Source organism: Petromyzon marinus, chromosome 25 (assembly GCF_048934315.1).
Source record: "Petromyzon marinus isolate PM22_M1 ecotype Great Lakes invasive population chromosome 25, UKy_Petmar_22M1.pri1.0, whole genome shotgun sequence".
Taxonomy (NCBI): Eukaryota; Metazoa; Chordata; class Hyperoartia; order Petromyzontiformes; family Petromyzontidae; genus Petromyzon; species Petromyzon marinus.
The window spans coordinates 4,880,742-4,893,106 of NC_133691.1; the positions used below are offsets into that span (position 1 = coordinate 4,880,742).

Below are 12,365 nucleotides of genomic sequence, written 5' to 3' on the forward strand. Positions count from 1 at the left end.
GGTGTGTCCGATCCACAGTGGCGCGTGGCCACCATTAAGGGCCACCGTGTAAATGAGACGGTGCGCATTTCAAAGTGGCCAGAAATCTATCTAGAAACTCTGAAACTCTTTCCAACGTGCATACGTGGCCAAAAAAAAAAAGTATATATTTTCTTGGGTGTATGTGTGAGGGGCGTGGCCATGTACACAGATGGCAGCGCTGACTCTGAGGAGGGCGGCATGCAACTCTTTAGGCAGAAGTGAAAATAAATAGCACCTATTGGGTGCTGGTGTTGTCGCTGATGGGAGGCAGATTTGTTTAAAAAAAAATTGACACGCATTTTCTCGCCCATAACATCCTTCCACCGAGCCGTTGAATTTCAAACATTTCGCCTAGTTAGTTTTTTGGGGGGGAGGTGGGGGTAAAGGGGAGTTAGTGGTAATGCATTGCACTATCAATCTGGCAACCTACGTTCAATTCCTGGTCATAGTTATTGTTGCTGGCAAACGAGATCTAAACTGCTCCTGCCCCCCTAAGTGCTATCATGGCCCCCATTCACAATTGCCCCCCCAGATGTCACCCATTAGATATTTTCTCCTCTGAAGGCAGAGTGTTACTGACGAACGTGTTGCATTTTATGCTGCACGCGCTTGGGCAGCACTGCCAATCAGGCATTGCCACTAGATATAATTTGTTTCGTTCATGAAATGGGACAACCGTGTGAGGAAACTGTTCGTGGAAATCGAGAGGTTTCCAGACAAAAACCCACGCATAACGCCCAAAGCTCTGCCCAGATGGATTCAAGAAGCTATCCCTGGCCAAGCACCTACTGACCGCCCACCTTGCCATCTTCCATATTCATAACAACCGGGATTTACACTGCTTGGCGTCTGAGATCTGAAGGAATTGGGTGCACCAATTTGGTAAAATTTGAGAAGGGGGTTTTTTTTGGGTTAAATCGCGTAAATATGTAAATGTGTCATTAAACCCACCACCACCCGACACAGCCAACTAGTAAGGTTTGTCACGTAAACAGAACGTGCCAATTCGTCACTAGTACAGCACTAACCGGTGTGTCGGAGAGCCAAGCCACAACATTTACAACATTGCTGCGCAGATCCTACAACGTTTTTTTGTGCGTAAATGTATTGTATTGTAATAATGTTGCATAATTTTGAAGTTGGCAATTGAGAAAATCTAAATAAGTTTTCTTATTTAGATTTTTTTGTCTTTTATTTAGATTTTTTTTTGTCTTTTATCACTCTCCCCGTTCCACTGCGATACAACGGATAGGAAAATCCAATTGGTCCTTTAAGTCTCTGCAACTAACAGGCACTGTTCCACGTCTTGTATCGTGAAAAGCAGAGCGTATAAAAACAAACGACAAATAAAACTGTCCGTGGTGCCAAACAAAATGCACTCAAAACAGTGAATAACCGGACAAAATCTGGCTTTAAGTGGCCACTCGTGTGCGACGACGGGGCTCATTTCCCATTGTACTCGTTGACATTGACATGCCAATCTCTCCCTGTGACGCAGCTGCTGTGCGTGCGTGCGACGACGGGACTCCTTTCCGTCTCTGGCCCCGCCCACTTACCCTTGGGTGACGCCCACCTCAAACCTCTATATAACCTCTTGTTGCAGCAGCCCTTTCTTGTTCAGCAGTTCTGCTGCCGTATCTTTCCACCCGATGACGATCGCTTGCGTTGCGATCGAAACGTCGTGATTTATTCTGTATTCTTCCACCTACGTGACTTTACCGAAAAGACCAAAGAGTATGGCTGTTTTTATCGCAATGTATTGCCCCGGTAAACCCTCTAATATGTTTTTTTTTCTCCCTCGGCTACGATAGATAAAAACACAAGGGTGAAATTAAAGATGGACACGGAGGTTTGGCTCTTGTTTCTGCTACAGGCTTGCAGCAAATGAGCCTGAGACTGGATGTAAACAATTACAAGTGAGGGCTCTATATGGGTGAGAAACGGGGCGGGCGGCCATTTATATTCCAGCGCAGAGCACCTTTCCACCGTTCTAGATTCATCCATAATTACTGCAACACTCATTTCCATGTCTGAATTGCAAAAGACTTAGGACACCACAAAAGGGCCTAAAAATGCATGCAAACAAAGCCATTATTCACACGGAACATCGGCCTGTGATTCGTTCACAGCACAGGATCCTGCCCCAAAGCGTGTGCAATTCCTCAGTCAGCAATGACTGTAGTGATGGCACTGGAGGGAAAAAACACGTGGCAGAGAGAATGAAAAATGTCACGTACATCAACACCGTGAAGCACCAGCCCACCCGTGCCGTGGTTCCACCGCCACACCGAGGATCACAACGCTTGCTTTTCCGCCACTTCCTTCGCACTGATCCACCGGGAAAAAAAAATCCATCCAATCGTCCCTCTTTTCCTTCAAGCCCTCACGATAACCTTGCTCGTTTCAAGCAATGCGTTCGCTCTCATCTTTGACAACTCTAACGGCGCCGTTTGTTGCTCGACGCTTGGATGTTTAATTAGGCCTTCAGGGGGGGTCTGTGCTGAGCAACTGTGATTTTTTTTTAAATGCACTTAACCTCCAGCACCACTCACTGCACTCGCTGTGTGCAAAATAAAAACACTTTATCAGTCTGCATGGCACTTGCACGGTCCACCAAGACCACCTACCTACATTGCGACGTGTATAATTATGTACGCTGAACTTCTAAACGCACCGTACGCAGCCAACCGTGCTAATCGGAGGTGCCCAATAGTGGGGGGGAGGGGGGGGGAATTACTGTCAGAGCAGTGGAGTGGTGGACGAGAGAGGCACCGCACCTGGTTCGAGTATCTCATGCTGATGTTGCGCCGATCCTCAATGGCAACAAAACGATGCACGGGGTCCAGCTCGTACGGGCTCAGCAGCCTCTCGACTGGGAACGCGGGGGGGGGGGTGGGGGGGTGGGGGGGGGATGGGAACAGAACACGGCACACGTGAGACGTGGCGCGACCGCCGTCCGACAGGGGATGAGGCTGAGAAACTTCGCGCAGGACACAGGGACACGGGACGCACGCGCACGACGAAAGATACGCGACGGGATACAGGACGCCGAGATGCATGGTGTGGGAGATGGGAGGCTATGCAGCGGGGGTAAACGAGGGACGGATCGATTCATTGATTGATATCGATTGTTCTCAGGACGCGTGTATTGAATCGGACGTGTAATAATCGAGGTGTGCGTTTCAAATGGTATCCGCTGCAGGAAAGGGGGTTCGCATCGCCCCTTGCTACCATTCAACGTGGTGTACAATAAGAAATCGTGAGAGCCTGAATCAGACACAAATCATTCATCGCCAGGTAGGGTGAATTATTCCGCACGTTGGACAATAAAGGGCATAAGAACCAGGGACAATGCGCATTGTGTAGCACATGAAGGACACACAAGCAAGCATGTCTACTGTTTTACTTATCGTGTACAAAATTTCGCCACGGGAGGTAAATCCTTCGATGAATTAAAAGCCATAAGCCAGTGTTTGTGAAAGCTGTGATATTGAAATGGCCAGACCGTGTCGGTCAAATAACCTATTTGACGACGGTTTAATTATTCACGTAATTAACACGAGATGGAATTACCTTTTCTATGGGAGAGGCTCAAGGGAGTGTTCACTATGTTCTGTGTCCAGTGAGAGGTTGGTCTTTTGTTAAATACCTATGGGGTGGTTAAATCAAACCTTTTTCCCCCAATATAGAAATGAGGGCTGTTGTTTACTTTGTACGTTTTAATTGCTAAATACTTACAAGTGTAATATACAAAAAGTTAGCAGTTCATATATATACATCTCACAGCCAGTGAAAAAATGCAATTAAAATGATTATCAACCAATGTTCTTCGTCTAAAATGCTTAGGGCTTTAATGAGTTTTGGAATTTTTAATGCATTTGGTTTAAATAATTAAATTGCTGATTTCAAGCATGTAACTAGATAAATTGTAAATGTCACTAATTTTACCCATAATTAAATGCAATGAAGTCTTGACTTAAGTAATTAAATTGAAAACTTGAGTAATTTATCTGCTGAAAATATTAACTTGTTGACAAGGAGGCTATCTGTTGTCGTTTATTTTGATTTAGTTTCCTTTATCATAGCATCTCGGCGATGTAAGATAAAGATTCCCCATATGCCTGAACAGACTGTTGCTGCAAGTTGTGTTTCCGAGCACCTATGAAGGCCGCCACGGCACACGAGGGGGTGGGTGCCCAGCACCACGCCTGGCCGCCTTTGTCTCCCCAGTGACGATGTTTACACACCGCACCAGGTACTCGTTTAAGGCTGAGTCGACCTAGGGGAGGCCCAGGACCGGTTCAGATAATCGTCACCGGTGTTGGCCGTGAGCGGGAATCGAACCCGGGTCGCCGTGTTCAATAGCGCAGCGTAGCGCTACCGCTCCCCACGTACAGACACACACGCGCGCGCGCGCACACACACACACACGTACATACACAATCACACGCAATTGTAATGTTCTTCCTTTGGCTTTGCAGACTGTTTGCAAAAGTGCGGTTTAGCGAGCCCCTTCTCGGGCTATTGAGAGGTGGAGGTGTCGGCACAATGCCTCGCTGCCCTCGTCTTCCCATTGGGAATGTTCTTAACCACACCACAACAACCAGGTACTGATCTTAGGCGAAGCAGACCTAGGTTGAGCACACTCGTTATGTGTTATGCCGCGGAGCATTATGGGCTATAGCCAAACACAAGAACTCCCTTTTGTGTCTCCGCATATTGAGACAATTATGTTCGAGTCCATGAGCCCATTGGCCATCCAAACCGACATCATCAAACAAGCAAACTATGGAATGGCCGGCACAACTGGGATCAGAACGCTCTTGCCACTCATGACGTGTGTTGCCAGACAGCGAACCTGCGTCTCTGGAATTATGCAGTGGTGCACCAGTGAAAATTCCGTATGCATATACACACGCGCGCGGATACTCTTATGCTGTTCTGAAGTAGGAATTTGCCATTACGTACCCAGCAGGTTGGCAATGCAGTAGAGGGCCTGACCCCACAGGAAGAGGCGACCGTCCGATCCGGTGTTGCTGGGGAAGCGTTTCTGGCTGCCCGGCATTTTCTTCTCCGCCTCGATGAAGTCGTTGGGGACGTAGTAATACTTGGGAACGACGGCATGGCCTGCGACGCGGGGAACGGGGGTAGGACGTTACAGGAAATGCAGCGGCGGGCAATGCCACAGGAGGCGGTTAAGAGGCCATCTCCTGTGGCTCTTCGGCATTGTGTAGCCAACCAGGGGCGCAGCCACTGTGGGCGGGTGTCATGGGTGGCCGGGAACCACCGGCAGTTTTTGAACATGGCTCAGACACCAGCAACGTTTTGGACAAATACCATGCCGATTATGCTGATGATCGAACCTCTGAAGTACACAGTTAGCGCACACACATCAAGCTCAGCGTCGGGTCGGTGGCCAGAAGTTGCGTAGATTGAATGCAATTGCAGTACAGTGCAACTCACCCATGATGAACGTGGGAGGGAGGGCGGGGGGGGGGCAAACTGCACGGATCTTAACTGCAATCTGACCCAATAATCACTGTGAACAGTTCACTTTCGCAGGACACACTCCCCAGCGTCTAACGTGTGGACGAGCCCCTGTATCCAACGAGGGCACGGGGAGGTCGCTGTAGAGGGTTGGGAGAAGGGGACAAACGGGGCAGTGGTTGCTGGACAAGAAGGTAAAGAAGGAAGTGTAAAGAGGAGCCCACAAAGGTGTAACTAAAAAGCCCGTGGATAAAAATTCTCAACGTGGTGAGGTGGGGAGGGGGCTGCAAGAATTGTAGTCCAGAGTTACAATGGAAAGACTTGAAATTTGTAACTATGAGAGGCATTTGTTTGGTCCTAGTTTACAGCATATGGTATTTCTGAATTCACTGGGCAATGCTTTTTAATGCGGATGGGTGACACGTTACAGCTGATGAATGGCATTACTCTTTGGGCCAGAAATAGTATGGGCGTAGAGTTGTAATGGATGACTCATCTTTGGTTGACATTCAGAGAGAAATCTCAAAAAAGCAATGTGCTACGTTTTAAACTGGAACTTTCTGACGTAAGTCTGGGTAGCCTGTCTGCAGAAAACAAATGGATGATAACGATGATTGATGTGGACTATAAAACAGCAGTGGTATTTAGTGTGTCAGTTAATACATTAAAGAAGAGTAAATATTAATGTGATAAAAAGCAACGTCACGTGTGCGTGCGCGCACGACGGCCTACTAAAAATAACCAGCATGTATATTGGCAGATTCGATAAGACAGGTTAACCATTCACACAGACCGTCATGAGACAATTTACCATATTTTTTTCACAACCTGATATTCTTTCGCGTCGTTAAATAACTAGCCCAGCAAAGGCCGTGCCACAAAGATTCCGTAACCAAATTTCTATTTAAGAAAAGAAATGTAAGAAATAAAAAAATCAAGGGACCAAGGGTCTTTTTAAAAATCACATTTGCAGGAGGGAAAATGTCAAAACTGCAACAACTATAATCATTTTCAAGTGGCTGCAGATGTTACAATTTAAATTCAAGAAATTTGAGCTATATTCCTTCAGGCAATTTTCACAATTCCTTTCATTATGTCCTATTCATGTGTTTTCTTCTTTTACACTGCCTTTGATATTCATGTTACACATCAATCAAAAGATGGGTCGATATTTTTAAGTGTTCTAAATGATTATTTTTCTTTATTACGGAAAAAATAGTGCGCCACTGCATATTAATAACGATCAAATTACTATGTACGATATCATTTTAAATTGCTCGATTTTATTATAACGAGCCTGTTCCCTAATACTGCGAACTAGCATTAATTGAATGGCTGTTGCACGTGGCTTACTTAAGAGTTGTATACTGATGTAGAGTAGTACATCTAACAGCAGAACACCTTTACAGGGCATTCAAGGACATGCACAGCATGTTAGCAGCTTCCAATACCCAACACATAACCTCCACTGCAGACCAGGCAGTGGAACTGTATGGGCCCACACGGATTGATATTAAATGCATTTTGCCCATTAAGTAAGTTCGCAGCTGCACATTTATTCATCAAGAAAAACAGCACCATGAGATAAACATGTGTTCAGACGCAATAAAAATTCGGACTTGCGATATCAAAACTCTCGTGGGAATTTGGCCTACGTTTACTATTTTGGTAACAAGAAAATGCTGAAAAATAAATGAGAACAATACGCAATAAGACCAATACGTGAATATAGAATGCTATAAGGAGAGCACAAGCTGTGGCTCACAACTGCTATGGGGGTGATTTCCATTGGCAGTAGAGAACAGCAACTACCCAGTCCATTAATAAAACAAGGTGGTTATCGGTTTAAGTGCCAAAATAAAATTACATTTCAGTCAATCGATTGTCAAGAGCAGCAAACACGCTAATTCCCCGAGTTTAAAGTTATTTCAAGCCAGAGCGTTTCCCTCGTGTGAGTAAAGAGGGCCTTTCTCCGTGACTTCAGTCGTCCAGTAACATGACCTTCTAGGGTTGTCCAGGAACACGTTGTTTCTCACGATACGAGAGTAAGCAATGAAGAGAAGAAAATAAACAAATGAATTAAAGGGGTTTGGGGGTGATAAGTTTGAGAAGCCCTTCCGAGAGAGTTACTTAAGATACAGCGTTTCTATCTAGATACGAAATGGCTACATTACATACAGATGGCACTTTTAAATTATATAGCGGATGCTATTGCATGTGACTTACCAAAGTCAAAACACCAGATACATTTACAATATATATAGAGATAATTAAATAAATGTTACAATTTTTGTCAGCCCACATGGCCACAGAGCCACTACCCAGCCTCCTCCTCCAGCATGTGCAGGGCTACCGGTCCGCACGGCACGCCCTGACGCACTTTACAAGCTGAAGACGATGTGCCCCATGGTCTCCCGTTTATTCACAGTGGGCTGTCACGTTGGCCCCGCATTTAATGCACGCACATGTGTGGTTGGCAAACGTACGTTGTCTAATGATGCTTAGCAATTGTATTTTTTATCTTTAAATTATATCTTAAAGCTATTTTATATTCTATATTTATTCAATTTTATATACTTTAGCCCCTTGGTGTTAGTTAGACTTTTAACCCTTATTATTATTGTAAGACTTGTTTAAAACTTATTTAAGATTTTAGATTCCTATATGTTGAATGTATGCACCATCCTGCCAAAGTAAATTCCGTGTCAGTGTGAACTTTCATGGCGAATAAAACCATTTCTGATTCTGATTCTGACTGTTTGTCTAGGATGGTCTCGGCACTCTTCTTCAGGAGGCAACTACAACGGGAAGCTTGGCCATTATAATTATTGAGGATTTGGTAACCTGAGCACCCAGCAAATAGCCACGCATGAGGGGGGCACAATCAACACCAAGCTAAGCTATTTTTATTTTACCAGGTAAGTCCCACTGTGCTATACAGCCCTTTTTCAGAAGCGACCTGGCCACAAATGAGCACGTAGAAATGTATGGCAGCCAAATACTCTAAACGCATGTTGATTCTAAATGTGGAGGGAGGGCCCGGAGAAAAATATCCTCGTGACCACAGAGAGAGAAAAAATGCAAACTCCAAATATACGGCAGGCATCAGGGTCGGGGGTTGAACCCACGACCTCCTGTATAGCAGGCGAGGTAGTTGACATCTCGCTATCGTGGCGCCCTACCATGACCCAGCCATTGTAACATCCGTAACCTGACCAGTCTCATATCCGCTTAGCTGCCAAGATCCAATGCGATTAGGTGAATTTCAAGTTGTTTTGTCAGTGTTGTGGAAACTTTAATGTGTAAAAAAAAAATCACGAAAGCGGTTTGGCGCTAAATGCCACAGAATGGTGATTTTGAATTGATCTGTGCCATTAAGTGATGTACTTCCACAGCATCAAGCAGTGCGAAATAACTCATATGCACGAGACGCGGCAGATTTCCATGGCTATGACCTTCACATAAAAATTAAACGTTGCACCAGTTTCAACAATTCAATTGTTCGAAATTATTGTAATTCCATGAGTAATGCATCTGATTTGACTAATGTGTTCCCAAGTGTCCTTAATCCCACATTAACAACTCAGTGGTGACAACTGAGCTTTATTACAATTGTGAAATACTTCAGCCCCATTGCAGATTTTTTTAACATCGAAAAAATGTCTCCTTCAAACACATTACAATATGTGTGGAAACACATTACATTTTTAAACGAGCATCTATCTAAGTCTGCTCAGGAATACCAACCAAAAGGGCATAGTTCTAAAAGAGACAGCAGCATACTTGTTTTATTACACAACAAAATCATACTTGATCTAGAACGCGCGTGCGCATGACTCCAAACGAGCATCACGCAGCGCAGACTTGACCCACATCATTTGAATCCAAGCCGCTCGTAAATTCAAATGACAGGAGAGGGGCAATAAGATGGTGAGTGCAAAGAACTAGCACAAACAGCTGGCGAAGACCGCGCACATACGTAGAGCAGAGGAGATGCACTGTGATAACGGCTGGCAAGGGGTCAGAGGGCAGGGAACCAGGTGAGGAATGAGGGGTGGGTGGGGGAGTAGAGGGGTGGGAGGGTGCAGGGTTGGGGGGGGCGGCGTTGATGGCAAAAAGCCATATCGATGGCAGGCAGTCAAGTTGGTTCAGCTCGAGGTATCAAAATATGATTGCATTCCATATACTCATTTGGAGTGTGCCGGCGCTGTGGAAACCATATCAAGTTTTCCGCACGAATGGCTGTGTCATTTTGCGGGAATGTTTTTTTTTTCATATATATAGTTCCTGTAACGAAATATCGGTGATGAGAATGAATGCATTATCCTTGAGCTGGAAAGGGGGGATCCCTGGAGAACGAAGTAGCAAAGGGCAATACTTCACATATCAATAACGACGATGATTACGACATGCGAGTGTGTGAATGCAACAAGCACTGTGATACGGTACAGGGGCGATTTTCCCCTCGACTCGAAAACCGGGATCCAACTCGGCGTCTGTGAACTCTGGGTCGCCCGCCGCCCTCGTGTGCGCTCGCAGCCCAGTTCAATCGCTCACGAGCCGTTTGGGGGGGAAAAAGGGCCTAAAATCCTCAATTGCCACGCGCGCATTCCCCGCAAGACGCAGCCAGTAAAACAGAGGGTTAAGTCGCACTCGCGTCGCAGCAAACTGTGTCACTGCAAACCCTATGACCGCACACGGTGGGGGGGGGGGGGGTCCATCTTCATGCAGCGCACGGTGCAACAAAGGCGGCGGGATGGGGTGGGGGGGGAGAAGAGCAGGCCAAGATCCTCCGTCTCTGGCCGATTCACTTGTCGCTAACCCATGCATTAAAGTGGTGCCCTCAAGCATTTTGTTTACAGCAAAGAAAGAAAGCAATTTTGCTGCACTCTCTGTGACAGTGACGCTTTTATGGATAGCTTGCTAATAAAATTAACCTGTTACGTGTGCATTCAAAGGTCAAATCTGTTGTCTGCATTCCACTCGATAACGCTTCCCAAGTGACAAAGCTATACACCAACCCTGAAAGAACATCTGCTATGCTTATTTTACATGAAAGTCAGAAAATACAAAAGTGAAATGGAAGCAATTATCTTTGTACTCATCAGAAAAGTACCCAAAGGCAAAACTGGCATTCACTTTTACAATAAACAAACTGACAAAGTAAAAGTGTTAAACTGGCTACACTTTCTGACAGACAAGCAGTCATTAGGATAAATTGTAACGGAAGTAAAGCATTAACCAGCAGACTCAACAGAGAGATTTGTTACACAATCACATTTTTTTTTAAATAACCCGACGTAACGAAAACCCGCGCGAAGCCACTGCGTTTGATTTTCCTGCGAACATTCCGCCACGCACTGTTGTGTATATATATAGGCCTTTTTCCAAAATTGATAATAATTATTTTGCCAATATTTTTTTTAATCAATCGTGGTGTCACTTGGGGCCCCCCCTCCCCTCACAGCCCCCCCTCCCCTCACACACAACAGGCCGCTGGAGATAGCAGTAAAAAAGTAATAAACCCAAAACAAAGAGAAAGGGGGGGGGGGGGGAATTCCTAATGAGAGACTAAAAAAAAAATCCCGACACGGCTTCAAAGCCTCGCCAGCTTCCAGGGAGGCAAAAACCGGACAGACAAGTTTTGGTTATTTTAATTAACAGAAAGTCCAAGAAAAACTCAGCAACAAGAATAAGCTGACATTATAGGAATCTACACACTCACTACGCTTAAATAAAAAAAAGACTACAATCTGCATAGCAAGTTATTACTTCTCATACGTAATATTAATACTAACGTTATTCACCTTAAATTATGTTACATCTTGCCGTTTACGTGACTTTACAAAAACCCAAGAAAATGCATTCCAGCAGTCAAGAAGCTTAACCGAAACTTAGTTATACCTCTAAAACTCAGGACATCAAAAAATTACTCGAGTTTAACAGCACGGATCCCCGGATACAGACGGGGGGACGAAATTAATAAACCCTAAGAAATACGTGGTGATGATAATGTTAAATCACAAATCTTGGGAAACATAAACCAAATAATAATTATGCAGCATTAAACCGGGGGACCAGCCAGAAGAGATGAGGCAAGGTGGGTCGATCACTTGACCAAGATAAATGTATCCCAGAGAGAAAGAGAGCCTCCCGGCCGCCTTTGTCTTCCAGCAGCACGTGATAGAATTTGCATATGCAGGCAGAGGGCATCTCCTCTTAAAAATCAAACACAATGATGGAAACACTACTACAACATACCTTGAGTCACGTACAGAATCATAACTACAAGTGGTAAAATAAATGTTTAACCTCAAAAGCCTCAACACACCCTTTGTGCGAGGCAAAATAATGTCACACCATGAGGGAAGAGCAGGGGGGAGAGGAGTCGACCGGACAGGAGGCACCCCCCTCCCTCCAGATTAATTAGTGCAGAGGGTGCGAAAGAGGGACGCACTCAGGGGCAATCTGGAGCATGTTTCCTTTTGATGGCGGGATAGCTTGAGGAAGGCGACAGTGAACCATGCCTTGATGAAACTCATATTACCTCAATAAATATGACACACACACACACATGGACACACGTACAACCCCCCCCCCCCACAACACAGGCTGAGAGCGAGATCAAAGGAAGGTCCGGTCCTTTGTGAGAAGTTGAGCCGAGTTGAGCGAAATTCCACATATAACCAGCGACACCACACACACAGATCAGCTCGACAAGAAGACACACAGCAGCTCGGAAGAGGACAGCAAGCCAGCTCCAGGGCATGGCCTCGAGATCAACAATGCGTGTGGTGCATCGCAGAGAAGAGGGGCGAGGTGATGCTCTGTGCTGAGTTCGGCATGGACCGACAGAG

The 12,365-nt window shown here is 45.4% G+C and overlaps 1 protein-coding gene across 4 annotated transcripts in view; it reads right to left on the reverse strand.

The window, feature by feature from the left end:
* The window catches only part of PHKB (phosphorylase kinase regulatory subunit beta), a 204,764-nt gene that overhangs the window by 88,479 nt on the left and 103,920 nt on the right, over positions 1-12,365 (reverse strand). For all 4 annotated transcript variants that reach the window (XM_076069653.1, XM_032960638.2, XM_076069652.1 and 1 more), the window contains 2 exons: positions 4,990-5,148; positions 2,799-2,893 (listed from right to left, as the gene is read on the reverse strand). In XM_076069653.1, coding sequence (XP_075925768.1) covers positions 2,799-2,893; positions 4,990-5,148 — 254 coding nt within the window. The remainder of the gene's footprint in view (positions 1-2,798; positions 2,894-4,989; positions 5,149-12,365) is intronic.